Source organism: Gambusia affinis, linkage group LG07, assembly GCF_019740435.1.
Source record: "Gambusia affinis linkage group LG07, SWU_Gaff_1.0, whole genome shotgun sequence".
Classification (NCBI taxonomy): domain Eukaryota; kingdom Metazoa; phylum Chordata; class Actinopteri; order Cyprinodontiformes; family Poeciliidae; genus Gambusia; species Gambusia affinis.
In genome coordinates this window covers 23,653,228-23,676,998 of record NC_057874.1, presented here as the reverse complement: position 1 = coordinate 23,676,998, position 23,771 = coordinate 23,653,228, and the positions used below count along the sequence as shown (strand labels likewise).

The 23,771-nt window shown below is 36.1% G+C and overlaps 1 protein-coding gene across 1 annotated transcript; it reads left to right on the top strand.

Moving 5' to 3' along the window:
* The first annotated feature begins 793 nt into the window (after nt 1-793).
* Nucleotides 794-23,556, top strand: st3gal8 (ST3 beta-galactoside alpha-2,3-sialyltransferase 8). The gene is made up of 9 exons (XM_044123111.1): nt 794-900; nt 12,546-12,881; nt 14,090-14,240; nt 14,927-15,065; nt 15,907-16,100; nt 16,185-16,364; nt 18,205-18,250; nt 19,103-19,222; nt 20,163-23,556. The coding sequence occupies exons 2-9, from the start codon at nt 12,731-12,733 to the stop codon at nt 20,328-20,330; spliced, it is 1,149 nt and encodes a 382-aa protein (XP_043979046.1). The 5' UTR covers nt 794-900; nt 12,546-12,730; the 3' UTR covers nt 20,331-23,556.
* Nucleotides 23,557-23,771: the final 215 nt, after the last annotated feature.

Below are 23,771 nucleotides of genomic sequence, written 5' to 3'. Positions count from 1 at the left end.
CTGATTCAAGTGGAAAAACAATTATGTGTGTGAAACGGGTGGAATATGAAAACAGAATATGAAATGACTTTTAATTCAACAACAGAGCTGAGAAAAAGTCTTTAACATGTCAAAAATTTCTCCTACTTTTGTTTTATTGTGATATGAACTTCATTTGAACTTAATATAACGTTCTGGGCAGGGGAAGAGGGGTGGTGGTGAGCGGGATAGAGGCGTTCTTAGCCTGTTTGACGCCCTGGGCGAACCACCTTCTGGGTGTACCCTTCTGTGTAGTTGTGGATAGGTTTTACTTTCACAAAATGTAATTTTTTCTTGGAAATTGCTTTCCCACAAATTGCCGCCCTGGGCGGTTATCCATATCACTCATATCAGAAACTGTCACTGCATGATGTACACCAGAATCAACATTCTGAGAAAAACCTAAATTAGGAAACAGATCTTCAGCCTTATCAAGAGGTGGCAGAGCATCAAGAGTAACAAGAACAACAAACATCAAAATAGGTTGTGAACTTTGATTTGCTGTTGCCAATTGTGGTTTTGCTCCACAATTTGTCAGTTTATAGTGTTTATACGCTGCTATATGGTTAGCACTGTGACTATTGTTACATCCCACACAAACTGCACAATCTTTTTATGGGAGCTCTAACTACTATTCATTCAGCATAAGGAGTAAGCAAAATAAAAAGACAGAGTGAGGAAAGTAAAGTGTGTTGTGAAACACACTGTACTGTACTGGAAGAACCCCAAAACGCCCTGATAACCGCACTGATAATAAATAACCTCCCTTCCCAGTTGGGCGGAGCCTCTGCTCTGCATCATAATACCATCAGACCAGCGGTTTCACAAAGAGACGAAGTAAAAACCCCGTGGCCTGCACCGCTACTTCTGCTGCAGCTACATGTAAGTTTCTCATTCTCGGTGTGTTCGAAACAGGTTTTCAAGAATCTTGTCTACTGTTTGGTTGGACCTAAAAAAACGTCTGAACTCGCACTCAGCTGCTTGTTTTTATTTGTTGAATATGTCGCAGTGTGGTGGTGACTCAGGCGAGCAACTTTCGAGCAAGTTTTTCTTTGATTTATTTTTATTATTTTTTTAATCCAAAGTTTTGGTTAGTACCTGATGGTTTTCTTGCTCTTTGTGGTATTTGGTTGTTGTTTTGTGTATTTGTGTTACCAAAGGAAAGGAGTACGTGAGACCGACAAGAAAGAAAAGTAGTGGGCGGAGGACACAATACTTTGGAGACTTAGTCTGCACTTTTTTCACCAACTGTCTGTCAAATCTGTTTGCAGGGTCGTCACAGCAATTTTACATTTACCCATGGGAAAACGGCTACTTGTTTAAATGTTTTAGGTGCATTTCACTGCCGACAGTCTTTCAAAACGAGTAGATCTATTTAACATACAGACGCGTCCCAATAAATTACAATATCGTCGAATTTTGATTATGTTAGTATTTCAGCTTAAATGTGAAACTATTCATAATGTAGACGAATTACACTTTGTGATATACCTCAAGAATTTATTTCTTAATTCATTATAAAGATCGCCCACATTCAAAATTTCACCTTTTTAGGAAGGTATAATGTAAGAACGACTAAAAAAAGTTTAAATTCAGAAATGTTGTGACCTACATAATTATAAAGAAGATTGTTATTTTAATCTGGCTCAGAGGGTTTATCTAAAACTATTAACAGAGAGGTAAGTGGAAGCAAAAGGTCTGATATAAAAGAAAGCAACAAGTATTAAATTCAGTTTATTTGTTTAACACAGAAAATGGCTTTTGATGAAACAAAAAACAAACTGATCCAGTTCAGATCCAAAAGAAACAAATTCCGTATAATTCAAATGCAGGGATAGATTCAAAATCAGTGAAGGGTTTCTATTTATCAGATAGTCCAGTCAATTTATATTGACAATTAATGACATGTTATTTATTGAAGCAAATGCAGCCAGTTGCATCAAATTATTCATTTTGCAGCATTCTCCCAATAAAGTGTGTGGAAATGGAGGACAGATGATTTTATTGAGTAATTCACTTTCCCTGTTAAAACAGTCTTGAAGTAAATGGTATCAGAAACATTTTACTTGGACGTTAATAGCTATCTTGGCTATCTTAGTTTGTCATGTCGAGCTACTATCTCCATCATGGATTTAATTTTTAACTAATTTTACTGCAAGATCTCCTTCTGCCACTGCTCGCCCTTGGAAAACATTAGAGGTGGTAACTGCTAAGCATCCTGTACCTGAGGAAGTGGCACCTCTAGTAAAAGTTTTTATAATCATTTCTATTTAAGATGGCTTTCACCCATTCTTTTTCAGCTTCCTTATCATTTTTTCTTAAATGCCACTTTCTAATTGTGGCATCATTTAATAAAAAAGGGATACAATATCTGGAGTTTTTAAAGCATTTTATTGAAGAGGCTCATAGTTCTGGTTCAATATACCAAAGCTATGTTGGATGTCCTGATTTATGTCATCCAGAGTCTCTCTTAAACAGAAGCCTTTTAATTTCCTCCTTATTTTTCTTATAAAATTTAGAAAAAGGCCTATGTAAAAAGGCCCTTTCTTTTTCTTAGACTCTACTCAATTTTGCTTTCTTGAGCACGCACAAATCTTCAGAAGTCCTTTTTTTCCACATGGCTGTGACATATTAACTTCAAATACAGTGACTTAAAACTCTTGCAAAGATGGTAAATCCCAATGTAAAATGAATTCAACATACAAAATATTTTTGTATGTTGAAAAATTACAGTGTTCCATTGTAAGGTATACACTCAAGTAAGAAATATTTATTGGCATTAAGTGGCAAGACCTCCACCTATAAGTAGTTATGTTTACCAGTAAAGAAATGAGCAAATTCATTACAGCATTTTTTAAAATTATTTGTACTTTGAGGTGAGATGATGATTTTACCTCATAGTCCTAATTGAAGTATTAGTCGACAATGACTAATATTCTAGTATGACTTATTTCGAATTTAATAGAAATGATCTTTGTCCCTCAGTGGGAACATTCAGGTGTGTCGGCAGCAAAGTGTCAGGCAAATGTTTTATTGTAGTCCGGCAATATTTTGAGATCACCATTTGTTCTTATTTCTTTGCTATAATAAGGAATTCCTAATTGTCTGAAATGAGCTGGCTAAAGCAGCAGTTAATTTCTCATTGTGTGCTTCTGTGGTTGAGGTCTTTCAGGTGACTCAAGCATTGGACTGTAGATGTGCTAACCTCTGAGTAGAGCGATTATCAGGCACATGTAAGGTTGAAACCACTTCCTTTTTTTGCTGTTGAAAACTTATTTCTCACTATGATGTTGCCGATTGAAGGTTCACCAGGATTCCAGCTGCACACACAGACTGACAGATCATTCTCTGAGGTCTGATTTGAGCCATTTAACAAGATGTAGTGTTTAAAAGTTTCACATTTTCATGGTCTTCACAGCCACGGCTTAATTACAAAGCTTAGCTTAATTTATTAGCCAGCTAATAACTGGAGCTGTCAAAAATACATTATTTACATAATTTATTTAACTGCATGGTTTGATAGTCTTGCTACTAAGTAGATTACTACTTACTGAAACAGTTGTAATCAACTGTGCTGATCTTCTGCATTTCCTGTGGGTGTAACTTCAAAACGTGCTTGAATGGAGGGCAAAGAAAAGCACTGGCAAGTTTTAGACATGGTTTTAAAAGGGGATGATGTCTCAGTGGAAAAAGCAGGAGTCTTTTCTTTGCACCCTTTTCAGCTTTTTATTGCTTTCCAAGTGCTTCGTGGCGATGGAAACGATACTAAATAGTGCTGAAATTGCAGAAAAAGGGAGAGAGAGGTTTTGCGCATGGTCTTAAAAATCTCAGAATTTGAATTTGGTGTGAGATTGGAAATGACCTAATTATCTGCATGCTTTCCATGGCAAAATATTTGGTGACAGACTAAATCTTAACCTTTGCTATTTTCTGCTTGTGGAAAATTTTGTAACCAAATGAAGTGATTGAATGATATCTACGTAAACCCAAATAAAAGTTAAGTCTCTGCAAGTCATTTACTGAGTTGTGTGAAAAACAAAAGACAAAATAATGAAGTAAAGTCTTTGTGAACAGTTATATCATAAAGCAGTGACTTCCCATATTGCTTTATTGCTTTATGATAAAAGCTAAAAATATCATCAGTGTGGTGTAATGTGTGAACAGGTTATGTATTGATCCTTTAAAAATAATTCTTAAAAAGTTCATATTTCAAGTATGAGGTTTATCTGGACTTGATCTAAACAATGTTTTGGTCATAAAATTAGGCAAATTTAAACTTACAGTTACTGTAAGTTACTGAACAAAAATCACACCACACTTCCAAAGCAACGGGTGAAAGCTGAACATCATATTTGGAGCCTATCATTCTACAAGTTTAAAAATATTCAAGCCAGCTGCTAGGAGCAGAGTGAACGTCCCAGCGAGTTCAACCCGAGCAACTGGAAAATATCCAAGAGTTACATCTCAGACTCTGTTGCCATGTTAAAAGTTGAGGCACATGACAATTGGAGCAGGGAAAGACAGAAAAAACAATGACTTGTTCTGCATGGATGTCAGAAGAATAGTGTTTGGCTTCTTTTTTTCTTTAGGAAAAAAATGTTGCAGAACAGCTTGGGTGTGCATAGGTTTTGTCTGAGCTAGCATTTGAAGAAGCTAATGCAGAAGATTACTACTTCAGGGTCTTCTGGCTAGAAGAAGCACAACAAATAACATGTGAGAGAGGACTTATAAAATGTTGTCATTTGCATCAGCACTGAAAACTGAAACCAAAGATCTGTCAGACTAATTGTGCCGAAAGATGATTTCCTCCACTTCAGTTTAAAAAAAAAAATAAATTAAAATCACATTAACTGCCAAGGAACCTTTTTGTGTTTCCCCTTTTATGTATTTTGTCTAAGGTTTAGCCAGCTGTGACAAAAGATTTGCATGTCTTTATGGTTATGATTAATTTATCTAACAAAGCAGAGCCGGAAACTTGCTGTTAGGCATGAACTGTGTTGTCTTGTAGACTTTGTGAGAAGGATGAGATGGTGATTGGTGATACTTGCACTCTGTTTTGCAGTGTGGTTAATAAGGATAAAATAAGTTGTGGCAATTGAAGCCTCATTATTTTGAAAAGTCAAAAATATTGAGGGTATTTTGTCAGTCATGCTTCTTTTTTGAAACTTTGGTAAGAACAGTTGTAGCTTTTTTTCCATTTTAACTTGAATAGACTTGACTGTTAAAAATTTGTAGAATGATTATTTAATCTTTCTATGATTACTTGACATTTTTGGTCTCCTCTGTAAATCCTTCCAATTTAATATTGTTTTTTCCTGTGTCATAGTCTTGTTATATTTGATTTGGTAACAATTGTATTGTTACCAAATCATGGAATTGTATCATGGAAAGACAATTTAGTCTGCAGTATCCGAGGATGTAATTATAGGTCCTGTGTTTGATGCATGGGGTTGAAACAAGACACTGAAAACACTTAATGTAATTACAGATGGAGAGGCAGGTTGTGTCATCTGAGTCAGTACGTAGGCAGATGTAATTATAGAGGCCTTCTCTCAATCTTCACTACAGAAACGGATTGTTCAGACTCACTGTCTACTTCAACCAGGGTCATTTCTTTGGCCCACAACCACAGATTAGCCTCAGAAGTCTGAACTGACTGAAAGGCAACAAAAGGTCAGTCAGACAGAAATAAGATTCTATTTACAGAAAAAAATGGCCACACCTCAAACTGTTATTTAAAGGAACATTTTGGTATGAATCTGTCAACTGTAAATGTAATCATTCTGAGTTTAGAGACACTCATCACCATCTTGAATATACTATTAATTTTGGACCTCTATTGATCTTCCTTGAACAAGACATGCATTTGGTAAGGAGTAATAATATTTCAATACAACTTAAAAGCAAAATCCAGTACGTTTGATTTAGTGTAAATTTTCTCTCATTCACACTTCGTCAAAATTCTAAATACAGCTCTAACCTGTGGTGAACCTCAAATGTCACCATTAATGTCTGAAGTTAAGGTTCCTGAGCAAATTGCAACAATACCACATGTTTTTTATGCACATTAGCAAGCTTATAGCATAATTTGGGATAAATTTTAGATATTGATTTGGTTAGTTTCCTGGCACAGAAAATTTTTTTTTTAATCTTTTTAATGTAATCCAAATATCATCTTTGGGTTGGAGGTTGAGAGGCATTTTAGAAGTTGGTTAGCCTTTTTATTTATTTATTTTATTTCAAAACTACATTTTATTTGCTTTTGAGATCACTATCCTTTTGTTTTGTCCAGACCGTTCCCAGGCTTTAACCATTTATCTTGCAAATTAGAAAAACCTGACACAGAGTTGCTGGTTCTGAAAAACCTTTCAATCTTAAGGGACATTTTTTCGATTAAGTTATTTAAACTTGAACAATGTGCATTAGCAAAATTGCGTGTTCAAACTTAAAAATGATTTTTGAACAACAAAAAGAGAAAGTAGTTTTGGGAGGTTTAGATGAAATTTTCTGAGTGGCATTCCCAAATCTCCTATTTCAGCTGTATTGAAAATTTATGGTGTTTGCTTAAAACCAGAGTCCACTGCAAAAAACCAGCCAATTTAAACATAATAAAAATGTTCAAATATCCAATCAAAAGTATAGCAAAAAAAATTTTGTGACTACCAAACGCATCTAGTGAAGGTCTATCTTCTTTAGGTTTTCTTAGTCTGAAAGCATTAGTCTGTATTGGAAATTTGCGTACTGTGTGGATGAAAGAAACCTGCAATGCCAATGACCCAAATAAATATATAAATAAATAGCTAATATTAATGATCTTGATGAGTGTTTAGATATAAACTTTCGAGCACACTCCAGACACAAATAAGAATCTACATATCCTAAATGTAATTGGAAATAGGCGAATAGTGTTCTTCCTCTTTAAGAGGAATTATTTATAGCTATTTCCATTGAGGTTTATGCTTTCTTAGGCTTTCATCTGTCAGATGTCTGGCTCTAAAGCGCCGTTGGAGAGGTTAGGAATTTGTTTTTATGTTAGGAGAGACCATACAGACCTTAATATGATCAAGTACGCATGTTTTGTTTTTCTGAAATGGTAGTTAAACAAATACTTTTGCTTTTTCATAAAATTGGATGTGATTCTCACACATGCTTTAACACCAACTATTAAAAGCTTCATTTTCTGGTGTGACTAAGGTGTTTTCACAAGTTTGAAGTTTATCACAACACATGATCTGCATTTTGTTCATTTCTATTGCACCATTCACGCTCAGTGCTATTTTTCCTAGTTTAAAGTCACTAACAGTAATCAGTCTTTTCTTCTTTCTTTGTTGAACCAAAAATTGTAATTTATATTATTTTTTTTTTGTTCATTCCCTACCAAGGGAATTTGTTTACATTATGATTGAAGGCTAATTTACCCTGGTTAGTGTCACACAGGAATAGAAGAAAATCTAGTTCTGCATTTATTTTTTTCGGCCTCTGTGCTCTCTCTTCCATTAAAGGTCAACGTTATCAGCTAACTTTACTAATGGTCTAAAGCACGGGGAAAAAAATCGCATTTCCGTTGATGGAAAAAGTAGAGCTTAGGTATTTCCCTGCTTAAGGAAAGCATTGTTTTAAGGAGTTACTGTTATAACACGTCAGACTACTCAAAATAAGGGTATTTTTATTCAATTTGTAACAAAGTTTAGCAACTGAGACCTAAACAAACAAATATTTAACCCACTATAACTCTTTTGAATAGCAGATGAGTAAAAATCCACTGGAATATCTTAAAGCCTCTAAAAACAACTTTGCAGCATTTTATTGAAGTGTGCCAATTTGCATACCTTCTTTTAGCTGCTCCTTTTTCCTCTACAGTGATTTCAGTGTGTTGGTGTGCTGTGCTGCTGAGGTTTTCTTTTGGAAACCCAGAGTTTTTTGGGAGTTTCTCTAGTAGTGATGGATGCAACCCTTTAAAAATCTACTTTTTATACATGTTCCTCTGGCGGCTTAAATACATAAAAAAATATATAAAAAAAACAATACATAAATCCAGTGAAAATGTGTAACTCCCTCTTGTTTCCTCATATAAATGGTACATATTTGTTTATATTTACAACAGACCAAACTAAGTAAAGGAATTTTGAATCTTCATCTGATAAGTGACATCACTTATAGGAGCCATATATACATTTTTGGAGCTTAATAATACAAAATGTTATTTTGTGTTTATGTGAGTTTAATCTTTTACTCTGCTATTTGAAAAAGATAAGCATCTTTATGACGTGGTGCCTTTTGATTGGATATTGACTAATTGTACTCATTGTAGAAGTCTGGCACCTTGAGAGTAACATATTCTTTTGACCATCACTTTCTATTTTTTTTTTTTATTTGTTTGTTATTTTTATTTTTTAAAGTTCAGTAAAGACTTAAAGATGACCGTCATATTCAAGACCTGTTTTTTTTATTTTTTATTTTTTTAAGAAACGTGTTGCGTATGAAAGAGGTTTAAGTGAGAGCTTGCCGCACTTGCGTCACTCTTCTTCTGTGCTGTTGCTGTTTACCAGTTGATAACTTCAAGCCATAGGAGCAGCTGCTTTCTGTTCGCACTTGAAAACCGAACGTGAAGAGCATGCAACAAGAAAGAAAAAATACAAGGAACACTGGAGCTGTGGTTTCTCAGCACAGGAAACCATGTGACCTATAACTCACTCTCCTCTACGTCAGCCCCACTAATTCTAAAATAACATACAGACGCTGGCTCAGCTGATTGTCATTATGACGCCCCTCTTCTTTTAACTCTTTCTGATTGGTGGGGCTTTTACAGGCTTCTAAATACATGTGTTTTCTACTCTGAGAGGAAATTGATTGTCTAACCAGCTGCACGGAAAGTTGAGTTGTTGCTGCAGGATATGGAGTGACATGCCTCTTGTCTTTGAGGGACCTGCTTTGGCAGCAGATTAAGGTAAAGACAACTGGAATGAGATCACGACTGCACTGTCGGGCTGCATATTCAAGTTCTGCATTTAGCAGGATGAGGCTTACGCACCATTGCAAAGACCTTTTAAGTTCTACCCAGAAGAAGAATCATGATGTGGTTTTTGTCTAACTTGATCCAAAACCAAAGTCAGTGAGTGACCAGATTTGGCCTGTCGCGATAAACGATAAATTAATTAATCGTACGATAAATTAAAACTATCGATGTCATTTTAATTATCGGCTGTATCGTCTTTTCTGGCCTTTTTCCTCTTTCTGTTGATGACACTGAATGAAAAAAGTCTCAACTCTGGTGCTCTCCACTGACACTCCAATTCTCATTTCCTTAGTGTAATCCCCAGCGCACACTACACCATCTTAGAGCTATCGGCCGATTGTTGGCCCATTTTCAAAACCTGAGAAATCACACATTAGCCGACAGAAATCCTAGTTATAATCTGTGCTTTCTGATTGGGTGCCTGTCACATTCAACAGTCTGCATTAACCCTCCCAGTCGGGAAAAACCCCTGATTTAGATCAGAGCGGCCACAACGATCTACGTAACACACCACACACTACAGGATGATCGCAAGAGGCAATCTTAGAATGACCGAAGTTCTAAGAGGGGAAAATGTACTTGTGAACTAACGTGTAGTGTGAACTATTGCATCAGGTAGTTGATGTGCCCGTCTTCTCTATTTAAATCTAATCAATTAATCGCTCAGCAAAATTTGTTATTGTGACAGGCTTAGGCCTGATTAAAACTGCTGAATGTTTAAGCCCTTAATCATTACTGTTGATTTAAGGTATAAAACTGTTAACCTTAACTTTAGCTTTTAAAATGCCAGACATATCCCTGAATTTCCAATACAAAGTTTTAAATTACCTTTGGCTGGCTGTTGAATAGTAAACAGCCAAAGGTAATGATGCATAGTTCTCCATTAATTTGTTGTCTTCTTATTTTTTTTTCAGTTTGTTTTTTGCTAAGTAGTCTAGGCATTATGCTTTGACAAAACTGTACAGCACTTTGAACAGGGCAGTTAGTAGCTCTTCTAGAAGGAATTTATTCTACTCTAAAATTGGACCTATTATTGCTTCTTCAGTGAAGGAAAAGCAAATATTCCTGTTGAGTATTTTCAATCATCCCCTTTGTCATAAAAATATTTAATTAGGTTTTCCTTGGGGGCAGCGGGATTTCACTCGTTTGTTGGCACTGTATGAAAAATGTTAAGCTCAGATGACTCTTTTCCTGCTAATTTTCATCCATCAATTACTGTTAAGAACCTTGCATTATATTGTTTTGAAGGTATGAAAGCTGGTTAACATGAAGCCTAGGCGCAAATTCAATCTGGAAGACTTTTTTTAGCCCCACCTGCATCATCCAACCGGAGCTTCCGGCTCATCACCGTTGATTGATCAACGCCGGTCCAAGACTTGTCACGTCCAATCACCGTCCAAGCCCCAGCTGATAAGGACCACTGTCTATGGCGTCTTGCGCTTTCCAGCAGAGCTCAACCCACCTCCACCCTTTCACCTCCACTCGCTCAGCTATCCGGCCACATCCTTCATTGCCTCCACCACCAGTGCCGGGTCCCGGGGGATGACCTTCCTCTCAGCATACGGAATGCTCTTCCGAGCCCATCGCAAAGTTTGCAATGATCGATGTCCTTAGCTGGGGCCCGAGCGCTAAAGATTTAATTCATGCTTTTATTAAACTTTTCTAATGGTTTCCCTTTTCTCCGTCTGAGTCTCTCCAGATTGAATTATAGTTCTAAAAAAAAACGTTGCATGCAACAACTAAAAAAAAAAGGGACTTCACTGGGTAAAATTATTTCAACTTGCTTAGTTTTAAATAAATAGGTTCTGTAGGTGAATGCTTCCCAACATGGTCCAATAACCCTATTGGACCATGCTTGTTTTAGATATTTCAGCAAAAGCCTGTTTATCAGCCATCAATTAAAATCAGGTTTGCTGAAGCAGAGAAACCTCTAAAACATGAAGGTAAGTGTGCCTTGAGGACAATTGTTGGGAAAACGGAGATGAAAAGCTCTGTTTTCCAAAGTGTGGACAGAGCCTGACTCAGTCAAAGACTCGTCTAAAACAGGAATCAGTGGGTGCCTGATGGCAGTAATTAAGAAGTTCTACATTTCCCAATTAGAGTGGAAATGGGAAGCTTTAACAAACATGACTGTGGTTGTGTGTTTACCATTATGTGTTCTGACTTGTAGTTCTCATTTAAATAAATGATGGTTATTGTGGTTTAGGGTGGAGTCGCTTGGTAATCAGTACTACCATCACTTAAGGATGGGAAGTGATTTCTCTTTTTTATTTTGTTGCTATTGCTCATTAAATGTATATTGTTCATAAATAATCTTTTGAACCCTAGAGCTAAAGTTGCAGACTAAGCTTTGAAGTCGGACATCCACCTCTAACTGTAATATTTTTAAAACTATTGAAGGATTAAATTTCACAAATGTAAACTCTTGCGAACATAACAGAGTTAGAGGCACACTGAAGTTAACAGCAGAGTGGAAGCTGAAACAGGAGTAGCTGAAACAAATCCAGATCTGATTGGTATTCACAGACCACGTTTGTCTGCAGGGAAACATTCCTGCTGGAGCAGAGCGGAGGTGATGCACAGGAGAAGAAGGAGGGGGAGTTGGTGACTCCATTGTTCTCTAAAGAGCAAGAACTTGGACTTTCCATGCATTTTCTAGTTTAACATTGTGGAACGTGTGTGTGTGTGTGTGTGTGTTATTAATGTATTGTTATAAACTTCTTTTGAATTACTATCTTGGGCTTTTATTAAATCATTTTGAATGTTGTACGAGTTTTGCTAGCTGGTTGAGCCCATGATGGACTTGACAAGTAGTTCAATTTTTGCAAATTACTGCTTGAGATAATACTAAAAAGAGAATTCAATCAATTGTGTTTTTATTGGTCAGTTTCTTTTTCTCCTTCATAATTTGAGTCATAATAAAAAATGTTCAAAGTTGGCAGAAATTTTAGTGAGAAATGTTTGCACATGAGTTCATCCTGTAATTTTTGATGTTTGACCATTCCTTTTTTATTTTTATATAAATAATTTCCTGAAGTCCATATAAGAGATATAGTCTGTGAACATAGTTTGTGGAAAAATAGCTACATGATTTGGACAACATTTGGCACACACAATATATTGGACATCTGAACAAAAATGTGCCTCATTAATATTGCAAAGAGCTGTTGGGAATACAATATGTTTTGCAAGGAATTCACACTTTGCTTGCCAATGATATATTCAGCCTACTGAATAGTCTCACTGATGAAATTACTTGGAGGTGATACAGATGATGGTGCCAAAGAGAGATTGTAGAGCGTGGGAAATGAGACATGTTGGAAACTGGTATATTATTGCTCCTGATATCACTTGTCATTACAAATGCAGTCCTATTAAATGTTAGCAAATCATCTACAGATGAGAGTTCTTAAGCTGCTGATGTTTAACTGCAGCAGTCCAATAGCTAACCAAAGTGTTTGCCCAAATATAATTTGAGGATTATGTTCATATTTTTGTCTGTCTGCAACAGATCATGTACCCACTGTGTAGAAAGCAGCACTGGACTCAAGCTTAATGGAAATAAAAAAGAGAGGAGAGACGACTGTAAAAAGAAAAATGTCCAGATGACAACGACTATGCTGACATAGCTAAAGAATTATCAGCTCATCAGCACTTCCTTCATCCTACTATCACCACCCCATCATCTGTCCGGCCATGTTGGTTAGGAGGAAGCTTTACGTCATTGTGGCAATTGCTGTTGTTCTCCTCCTGATGCTCGCAAGCCACAGCATCCAAAGGAGACACATCCTGCCACTGTCAATAACCCAACTCAACAGCAGAGCCACAGCCTCCAGCAGGGACACTGGTAAGAACTGTACAAATGAGTCTCTGCAATGGTAACAATATCAGTTGTGCTTTCAGTATAAAATGTAATATGAATGATTATCCCATTATTATACCCGTTAACTTGTAATTGAAGCGTTGTATAATTAGAAACCTTACCTTAGAAGTCCCCATCATGGCTTAGTATCTGGATGTGAGACTTTTTCATCCCACCTTGGTGGTATATTTTAATGTTGAACCATTGCTCTTACATCTTTAATCAGAGTCAAGTTGAAAAGTAGATGTGAAATTGGGAGTAGTTTCTGTTTCCACAATACTAGTCATTTGTGCAAGGACAATGTTTTAGGACGTGACCAGTTGAGGAAGCTTCAAAAGTAGTTTGTTTGTGTGGTCGTACAGCAGAATTGTCGTGGTAATATATGTGGGAAGACCTGCAGTAGCTGTTTAGGGCATAGGCACAAAAACTGGAAGTTTTATCTGGTTGTCTGAATGAAGGATACACTTCTGTCAATATTTCTGGGTTTTGAAGAGTTGTGATTTTATGTATTTATTTATTTTTTGGTATCGTCTGAAAATGTGTCTACCGTGCAGTAGATACCAAGTTAGATTGGATTAGAAGGTTAGCAGGTAGTTTAAAATCTTTGCTGCTGTTTCTGGCTTTTGTAGATGGTGTTTGGTCATTGTTCTTCCTAATAAGTTTAGGAATTTCTTCCTATTCCTTATGGAAAAGGAAGACATGAGGAGCAGTATGAACCTAGATTGAATTGGAGAATTTACCATTCTGTGTAAACCAGCTAGATGGTTTTACATGAAAATTCCAGTGGATGTTGTCCATTCTGATGTTCAGTTAAACTGGATGCTTAAATGTAGTAAATTACAAGTAACTGAACAGATGTGCCTAGTAAAGTGTCTAAATGGGTCTGGTATCTTGTTATAAGCCAAAGGACCAAGAAGATCCACATTCAACAGTCATACAGCTCAGACTCTGGTGAGGAGGAAAAGCTATGTAAGACTGAATGCTGTGGTGAATTATTGATGTCTTAGGACGAGAAGCTGTAAATGCTCTTTAACATAGTTGGTCCAGGTCAGATTTCATTTGCACAATACAGGAAGCTCAGATGTTTGTATTCACAGCGTCTTATAGTCTGTTTTACACAGAAATGTAAATCAGAGAGTTACTATTATGAATCATTTTTCTAAGTTTTTATTTTCAAACTTGTTTGCTTTCAGTGGTTGAACCAACAGTGGCCCCTGCTGTCCTGTCTCATCCCCCTTTTCCTCCCAGTACCATATTCACTGAGGCTGATGTAGAAGAAGAGGACGAGGAAGACAATGAAGAGGAAGACGAGGAGCACCCTGAAGAGAACGTCCAGCACCAAAAGTAATTTTGTAACTAGGCATGTCACAATAAATCAATTAATCTTGGGCGTGCTGTGGTGGCGTACGGCATAGCTCAACCCACATTTGGAGGCCTTAAGTCCTCAATGCGGCCGTCGCAGGTTCGATTCCCGGACCCGGCCGACGTTTGCCGCAGGTCTTCCCCCCTCTTCTTCTCTCTTTTCTGTCAGCCTACTGTCATATAAGGGACACTAGAGCTCACAAAAGACCCCCTGGAGGGGAAAAAAATAAATAAATTAAAACTAGCTCAATAATTTCCATTTGCCTAATTTGTTTTTCTCTTTTTTTTTTTGTCTTTCTTTCAAAAACTGGATGATAAAATTTTACATTCTGGTGCTTTGGTTTCTACAAGCCCTGTTTTGCTTACCAACTTCATCATTTTATTTGTTGAAGTTGTTTTGTTTGTTTATTTTTTATGTAACTTGTTTTTCTGTTTTAAATGTTAAATGAATGTTTACTGATCATTAGGAGGGTGTACTTGTATTATTACGCTATTACCACCACATTACCTAAAAATGGTCTCAAAGCAACAATATTATTGTTTATCATAATAACTTCTGTGACAATTTATCATCGAGCAAAATTCATAGTGACATGACTTTTTGTAGAGGCTGTGTGTCCTTTAATTCTCTCAGTTCCTGCAGGACTCTCTGTGTCATCTTCTTTCAGGTCATGCAGTTGCTCAGATGGTTGTATTTCAGACCCCACGGGGTCTCGCTGGTTCAGCAAACGCTACAACCCCGAACAGCAACCTATTCTACAAGCCAAGAACAACAACTTTGACCCTGATGCACTGGCATGGTGGCTGGTGAGGAGAAATTCTTGTTGAATCTTTGTGGATGTTACTATTCTGAGTTAAATGTTTCATAAATTAATTTGCATGTCTAAGGGTTGACTTAACAACTTGATCAGTTTCCTGTTTTGTTCAGTGTGCCTTCTAGTTTATCCTGTGGATGTTTCATTATTAAAATAACAAACTTGTTGTGTATAGGCTGGAAAAGTCTGTAAATTGCTAAAAAATCAAGGTTTGTTTCATCATAGCTGTAGAATTACCATTTGCTCAAATACATAGATTAAGTAACTCACAAAATTCTTCAAATATGAAGTTTGAATAATATCAGCAATTATGGAAAGTCGGCTTTCATGTAGCTGTTTTCAGTATGTGAATGTGGATGAATTTAACTTAGAAGAAGTCCTTGCACACTGCAAAACAGATGTAAAAAAAAAAAAAAGGCAATTTAAAAAGAAATGGCAGGCTGGTATTATAAAAGAAAAGTGAATGCAATAACAGTGCATAAAGTTTTGTAAAAATCTAAAGCAGTTCTAAAAATGTTTCTGGTTTCCTGTTATGGAAGCTGATATCTGCAGTGTGTTAATGGAGACAAATGTTTTCAGTCTTTTTCCTGCATTTATAGATTAAGTCTTGCTGCAGATACCATTAGTAGATTAAAAGGAGGGGGTAGTACCAAAGCTGCTAACATCATCACTCAGGTTTACAGAATGCAGTCTGTGGCAGAACCATAACTGGAAGAGGTTCACAGCAAAAAGTCCTTACAGTATTTAATTTTTTCTTGTATACTGTATTACCATTACATTCCTACTTTCTGGTCCTAAATTATTTACTACAGTTCTTTTATTTTTTTCTACAGGGTCTTCAGCGGTCTGGTAATGACCATAGTTTAGAGGAAGTGATGGCAAAAATGTTCCAGGTCATTTCCCCACCCCCTGTGGACACCAGGCCATTATCCACACGTTGCCGTAAATGTGCAGTTGTCGGCAACTCGGGCAACCTGCGGGGGTCCGGGCTCGGCAAATTAATCGACTCGTACAGCTTCATAATTCGGTTTGTATGGCCAAGGTTGCCCAAAGATAAATATAAATATACGGCCTTGGTTCTCATTAAGTCTTCCTTCTGTTTCCTGCTTAGAATGAACAAGGCAGTGACACGAGGTTTTGAAAAGGATGTCGGGAACAGGACGACGCATCACTTCCTGTACCCGGAGAGTGCTGTGGATGTGGAACATGGGGTCAACCTCGTCCTGTTGCCATTCAAGCTGAGGGACCTGGAGTGGCTGACCAGTGCGTTGTCAACCGGCCATATCAAGATGTAAGACATTTAAACCATATTTTTATAAGTTTGAGTTATAATTTTCATACTTTTATTTTTGTTAAGTTTGATTTATAGCTTAGAGCTAAACAAAACCTCAAATTAAGTTTCTAGGAAAATTGGAACATTAAAAAGATAAAATATATTTTTATTACAGAAATATTGGGTTGCTAAAAGTTTTACAGTTTATTCTCTCAATACTCCATTTTGTTTTCTACCATACTTTGTCCTCCAGCTGAACTTCCCATTAATGGCTCAGTTGATTGATACCTTCCTCGTGGAGGGTGTTGATGAACAGCTGTCAAGTCAGCAGTCAAAAGGCAAGAAAATAGCCAAAGCACAAAACTGTTCATAATTATTCCATATTTACTTTAAACAACATTCTGTGGACTAATGTCCCTCACGGATTTTTGTACAATTCTATTTTACAATATAAATTGTAATTGTAAAACAGCATAATCTACTGCTGTAAAATATACAGCACATAGTATCATGGTCATAATATTTCTACTGTAAACAATTTTTGTATTTGTCTTGGTTAATTAGTTATTATGCACTGTATGGACTGTAATGCCCCTTGATTTACTGTTAGAGCTCCTACTTGTCTGGTATAAATGTCTGTAAAACCCATGCTATTTTTTTTTCAGTGTTGACTAAAGTGTATTTCTGAAATCCTGGTCTGTCAAGTGCCTTTTATGCACAATAACTCTAAGATTTTGTTCCTATTCTGGGATTCATTTGAGCTTTTAAAAGCTTAATTAACCTTCTTTGTCATTTAAAGTTCTCTTCTGTATTTAAGGGATTAAGTTGTAGCACATGAAGTATGGAAGAGTTTTTATAGAAGGTCTCACAATTGATTTTGCAAAATAAATCATGTGAGCAGAACTACTGCAAGAGGCATTTGGACATAAAATGACTGTAACTAGACTGACATGTTAAAATATGATAGCTTGTTATAAATTAATTTATCTGCTAATGGAACTTCTTCTTTTCATCATTCTTAATAAATCACTGACTTAAAACAAGCTTCTATATCTTTCTGAAAAGTTACCTGTAAGCTAATTTTGTTATATTTCTAGTGTACAAAGACATTTGCACAAGAAATGGTGTAAAGCTATCATTTATCTCCAGCTATAAATCTTTAAGATTTTACAATATTTTTAAAAATAGGAATTAGATAAACTGTAAATTCAATATATTTTTTTTTCATAAACCACATAATGTTTTATCAAACCACATTATGTTTGATTAACACAATGTGGTATAGACTCAAATATATACCTTAATTCTTTGTAATGTTTAGATAAATATTCTGCATCAAGCAGTTGACAAATCAAATAGATTTTTTTTATCCATCAGCAAGGTCAATTTTTAAGCCATCATCTTGGCAGAATGGACACAGATCATTTAAACTAATTGGATCGCTGGTATGGACCCAACTTTTAGGCACAAACCCAACATTTTCAACAAAGCTGATGTTGAGCCTATTCCAAATTAAACACCCAGCAGAATTGTGCCAGAATCTTGATGATGGCCACAAAGTATTTGGTTTCTTTTCAACTTGCTAAGCAATATGCATCCTAATATGATTGAGGTTAGACAATTTAGACATGCTGTAAAAAAAAAAAAAAGTACAGATGTTATACATCATGGAATCATTCTGCCCTGGAAAAAGAAAAAAATAAATTATTTGAAACTCCAATATATTGTTTTTCTTGCCTGGGACGTGTGCATGTAAATTTCTGACCAGAATTATTCATTTGATTTTAGACATTTAAATACATAAATGGAAATTGATGAAAGTAACTTAATTTTCATACAGCCACTAATTGTGTTTCAGGACTTACATGAGGGTCAAAGACAGAGTGGGGGCTGATAAAGACAAGGTAAATCAGCACTGAATTTCTGAATTTTTTTCTTTTCTTTACTCATTGATAATATATTTTGACCTGCAAGAGATGCTAGTATGCAGGGAATTCAACAAAGTTGACTCCACCAAACCTCAATGCTCCACTTAGATAAGAGTTCAGACCATTTTATCTTTGCAACATACCGTAAGCAAGTTTAAATTTCAGTCGATCTACTATCCCGCCCTCATCTATTGTCATGCAATATGGATCTTGACCAAAATAATGAGATCTAGTACTCAATCTCAGTGCTGTGGTGAGGAGCTGAAAGAAGAATTGGTGCTTCTGTAAAGGACTCAGTAAAGGTGGATCGGCCATCTGATTAGAATTGCTGTCTGGCGCCTCCCTTTGCAAGTATTCAGGACATGTCCCACTGAGGGAAGACTCCAAGGAAGAACCAGAACTCATTGGAGGGACTCTTTATCCCATCTGGCCTGGGAATGTGTTGAAATTCCCCAGAATGAGCTGGAGAATGTTGTGGGGGAGATGGATATCTGATGGATGCCTTCCTGGGTCAGCTGCCTACACAACCCAATCTCAGTTAAGTGGGAGATTATGGTTGGCTTTAACATGAGGCACAACAAAGTAGAAAAAAAAAAACAAGTTCAGATTTGGTCCTGCTCCTAAAAGTTAGTTTTATTCCAATATATTCTGCCATTGAACTGTGGCATCAATACAGTGATGCTACAATATAAGTTTACAAGAATTGCTCTGTGTTCACTGCTAAAGAGGGCAACAGTGAAGAGATAATCAGTTTATCTAGTTTTTTTTTTTTTTTTTTTTTTTTCTTGGCAAGTCAGTTCTTATCATTGAAACCCTGTGTTGATGTAGGTCCTGGTGGTGAATCCAGTCTTCTTTAAGTATGTCCATGATCACTGGACAGAGCATCACGGTCGCTATCCGTCCACCGGCATGCTGGCAATCATCTTTGCTCTGCACACTTGTGACCAGGTAGGAAGAAAGCACAGCTATGTGTTTACTTAATTTCACATATAAATGCTGGTTTATATTCAGATTATATTTTATATCAGTCCAACCAGAGCCCAGTCTTTTCTCAGATAAAGTACAAACATTTTCAGCTGGTGTGAGATGCTTTAAACTGAGTTTTCTTCTATTCCTTTCTTCACCCCATTTAGAAAATTATTGAAATATCAAATTTCGGGAAGAAACGTGGCAAGGGATTTCTGCTTAAACCTGCTGCATTGCACAAAATATAATACATTTGAAATTATTTTCTCAGAAATTATTTTGGTCCTCCTGAGGTCTCAGTATGGAACAACACAGTTCTCTTTTTTTAGTATTTTAATTCAAAAGTGAAACCCAGATATTATGGTGACACAATGATACATTAGGTTTTTTTTGTTTTTGTTTTTTTGTGAATCATTTTAGCTTTGGGTCACAGCTAATAAAAACCCACTTTTTTAAAAATCTGAGTTTTACAGAAGACATGTAAAAGTTTTAATACAGAAATGTAAAGGTCATGTTGTATTTTAGAACATAAATTACCCTGCTAACAATGTAGACGAACAGAGGGCCCACAAATGATCCTCCCAATGCCATGCTGTGGTGAAGCAACAGTTTTTGCCCAAGGGCCTATAAAAATCTTCTCAGCAGACCTACATTTCTGAATTAAGAATCTGTATTTTCTGAGACGTATTAAAATTTTCTGGGATTTTTTTGCAATGTAATGAATCAATATAGTCAAGTTTTAATTAACTGAAATAAATTAACCTTTTAGTGATATTTAAATTGCCACGTGCCACCAAAACATGTCAATCTAAACTATTTCATTAAATGTATTGGACAAAATTTTACAATTTATTTCTCGGCATGAAATGTTCCTCAGACACCCAGATGTTGAATAATAATGATGCACTTTGTCCGTTTTCAGGTGTCTGTGTTTGGTTATGGTGCTGATACGCAGGGAAACTGGCATCACTACTGGGAGAAGAACCGCTACGCTGGAGCCTTTAGGAAGACTGGTGTTCACAGTGCTGATTTCGAGACAGAGGTCATCCACACACTCAAAAAGGAGGGCAAGATCAAGCTCTTCCTTTGACACACATGAAAACTGAAAGATCTGGTACTGAACAACCAAATCTGAGCCAGATATGTGCTGCATATGTTTTTTTTCCCAACATAGGACTAATTGGACTGTAATCAGATAGCTGTTTTTTCTCTTTTCTGATACCACTTTGCCTTCAGCAGCTTCCTTTTGGTTGCTGTTTTGCCTTTTCTTAGTCACCAAGCATGAAAGTGAACTGACTTAACACAACAAACCTGCTGGGCAGCAAAGATGTATTTACAGACTTCTGCTGCTTTAAAGATGTTCATTTTGAACAATCAGCCTTTTCTGATCCCTTTACTGACTGTCCTGTCATTGGTAATTGATGCCATTGCCCACCATGCATTTTGCTCTGAATGGGAATCAACCACCAATTTTTTGTAACATAGACTTTTGTATTGGATTCTGTAGACACTACAAAGGGGTAACCTCTTTCTTTTTTTAATTAAAAGCACTTTTTTAATGAAGAGGAAATGTTGGGTAATGGTAAGATGATTGCTTTGCTCATTAACCACACACAAACATGGATAGATGTATTGGCACCTGTTGTTTGAATGTGTAAAAATCATTAAATAAATTAATCTTTGACTGCAGCAGCGTGATCTCAGTCAGAAAATTTAGAAAAATCCAACATTTTTACTTGAGACATTATGTATTCACACTTTGGGGGTGAGAATCCTAGTCAAGAAATAACTAATTTTTACAAAATCAACCCAGCTGTGACCATTTTGTACAAACCCTTTTTGATTAAAGAACATGTTTTAGTCATGTCCCATATTTAGCAAAGTTGGAGCAGCCAGGCAGAGAGGGATTTTTGTGTTCATCTGGCCATGTGTTTTGGATTATTATCTTGCTGAAAAACTCAGTGAAAATACACTTAAACAAGTAAAGTAGTTTAGCAAACTTTACTTGTTTACATTTGTGACAGTTATGCCCACATTAATTAATCCATGTGGCTATTTAAATTAGTTTTTCTTAACCCTCCCGTGGTCTTGGCATGTTTAGGAGGAGTGTGGTAAATGTCAGGTCAGACTGCGAGGGGAAAAGTGTCACACTAGATAGTTAGTTCCCATAACCATATGAAATTATGCTGCCACAATAAAACATTAATTTATTTGAAAGATTTTTACTCACCTTTGCCACAGGTGCCAATGAATGATTGTAAGAGTACTTCTAGGATTGTATCATTTATAATCCTTTCTTTTTAAGGTCCTTTAAAACCGTCCTTCTCTATAGAATCATGACTGAAAGGAATCTAGTTTGCTTTTCTTTTTTTTTTTTTACTATAAACTCTGCCTGGGATATTTTCTTTTTTGGTCACAATCAGATGAGCCTACAATTTGAGTTTAAATAATTTAAACACCTTGCAGGGTTTCTGTTTATTTTTAATGGGATATTGTCTTCCAGTTAGTCACAATCAGCAAAAGCAATGCCACAGTGTGACAGATGCCTTTTATTTAATGGGACATAAAACAGTATCATACTGCTACTGCATGATACTAACAAATGTAATTATAGTAACACATCAGTTGCTTTTTGTGGAAGAATCTTGTTTTTCTTTCTTTAGTTGAGCCAAATGGAACTTCATGATTCTTCCCTGATCATGGTGACAAACATGACGACCAACAACATTATGAAGATTTCCTGAATAAAATCTAACTAGTAACATGATATATGGACTCAATGGATGACATGAAAATTGAGAACAGTTTGGGGTTTGACCAAAAGACTCGCTAAAGAGGCACCGACCAGTTCAGCAGGCGGCAATGACAGCTGTTGCACCTGCACTGTGAATGTACAAAAAAATAATCTGATGCTGATTGTCCTCAATAATCAACTGAATGTTTGCGTCTTGGTTTACACTATAATCATGTTTAGAGTCCCCTGAGTGCTGATATATCTGCATTCAACAGGTTTGTTGTTGCTGTTTTTTAGCCCTATTGAAAATTACTTATGATCAAAGGCCAACTAACAGAGGGGAGGTTTAGAAATTAGGTTGCATGTGCACATTAAAATAAATCTAATTGTGTTTTGTAAAAACGGCATTTAAATTCAAAGCTGCACTGGAAAACTGCCTGCATTTTACACTTTGTGTGATTAAGCAATAGATTTTTGATGTTTCAGAAGATAAAATGGTAAATTTACATATTCTCTATTAATAATACTAAGTAAAATCATTTGCTACAATTTGATTACAGGCAAACTGATCCTTTGCAGGCTTAACTTGAGTGTAATTGAGTTTTGGATGTTTAAATGTTTATTTTTTACAGTTGCTTTATTGAGAATGTTGAGATTTAAATTCATACCCCAATGTGTGAAACTGCCCTGAGACTTATGCTGGCTGAGATGCTCCATCTGCTTCATACAACATTGTTCTCTTTGAGAATTTGACTTTTGTAGCAAACTTGATAACATTGAAAGTTTATCCAAAGAGACAGCTTGTGGTCTTCAGTCATTGTCCTCTTTAAGACTCCAGAAATCTGCTGCCATAATTGTAATTATTTTGTTCGAAGCAGATGGAAAACTCAGAAATCATTGTAATGCTGGATATTCATCTGTAAGCTGTTGCTCTGTCACTTTTACCAGTTCATTCATTGTTTGGTTCATTCAGTACAAAAACTGCCTGAATTCTCAATTTAATAAGAAACATCTGCTGTTTTTTTTTAAATATTTCCCCTTCACTTTAACACGTTGCTTTGTCGCAGGAAATTGCTGCCAATAAAATGGGAAACGCGCTATTCTGGCAGTTTTCAGACGCTTAATGACAGAGCAGCAGGCCTGAGTATTACTTAACATCTGGATGCTATCTTTACTGCCAATATGTCAAGTTGTTGCAGACAGATATACACTATTATACTTAGTGCTTTTTGTGCCTTTGAGTCCAAGATTTTTGCTCTTCACTGCATTCTGGGAGTGAGGAGTTTATTTAAATAAAGAGGCATCTTCTAATTATCCTTTTTCCTTTCATACAAGTCCATACATGATGAACGGATTTAATCCAAAGGACCTGATTATGTGTTCAGCTTTAATTAGGCTTTCTGTTCAGACTGAAATAGTCAGTGTTGGGTTTCCAGTCACACACCAGTTTACGATCAGCAAGATCTAGATGCCAAACTGAGCACTATGTTCATCCAAAACCGCAGACAACATGTACCCACAATCACTTTGACTTAAATAAAAACAAGTGAAACCAAAATAAAATTGGTTTTGTTCTTTTAAATAGTTTTGTTGCTGTTTTTACGGTGTGTTTTACACCATTATATTTGAATGTCTATTGAAATATTTTCAAAATGTTGTTTTTCCACATAAAATAATGTCACATGCTGAGTTAATATAACTTGTAAAAACCTGACTCTTTTTTTTTTTTTTTTTTGCAGTCTTTTGTACATTTTTATTGGTAAATTACATTCATGGTTGAACATTTAAGCTTTAACT

Bases quoted from the DNA above. Each gene is read 5' to 3' on its own strand.
- st3gal8 (XM_044123111.1), top strand. From the start codon at position 12,731: ATGTTGGTTAGGAGGAAGCTTTACGTCATTGTGGCAATTGCTGTTGTT. The intron at 12,882-14,089 runs GTAAGAACTGTA...GTTTGCTTTCAG, and splicing joins AGCCTCCAGCAGGGACACTG to TGGTTGAACCAACAGTGGCC. The intron at 15,066-15,906 runs GTGAGGAGAAAT...TTTTTTCTACAG, and splicing joins ATGCACTGGCATGGTGGCTG to GGTCTTCAGCGGTCTGGTAA.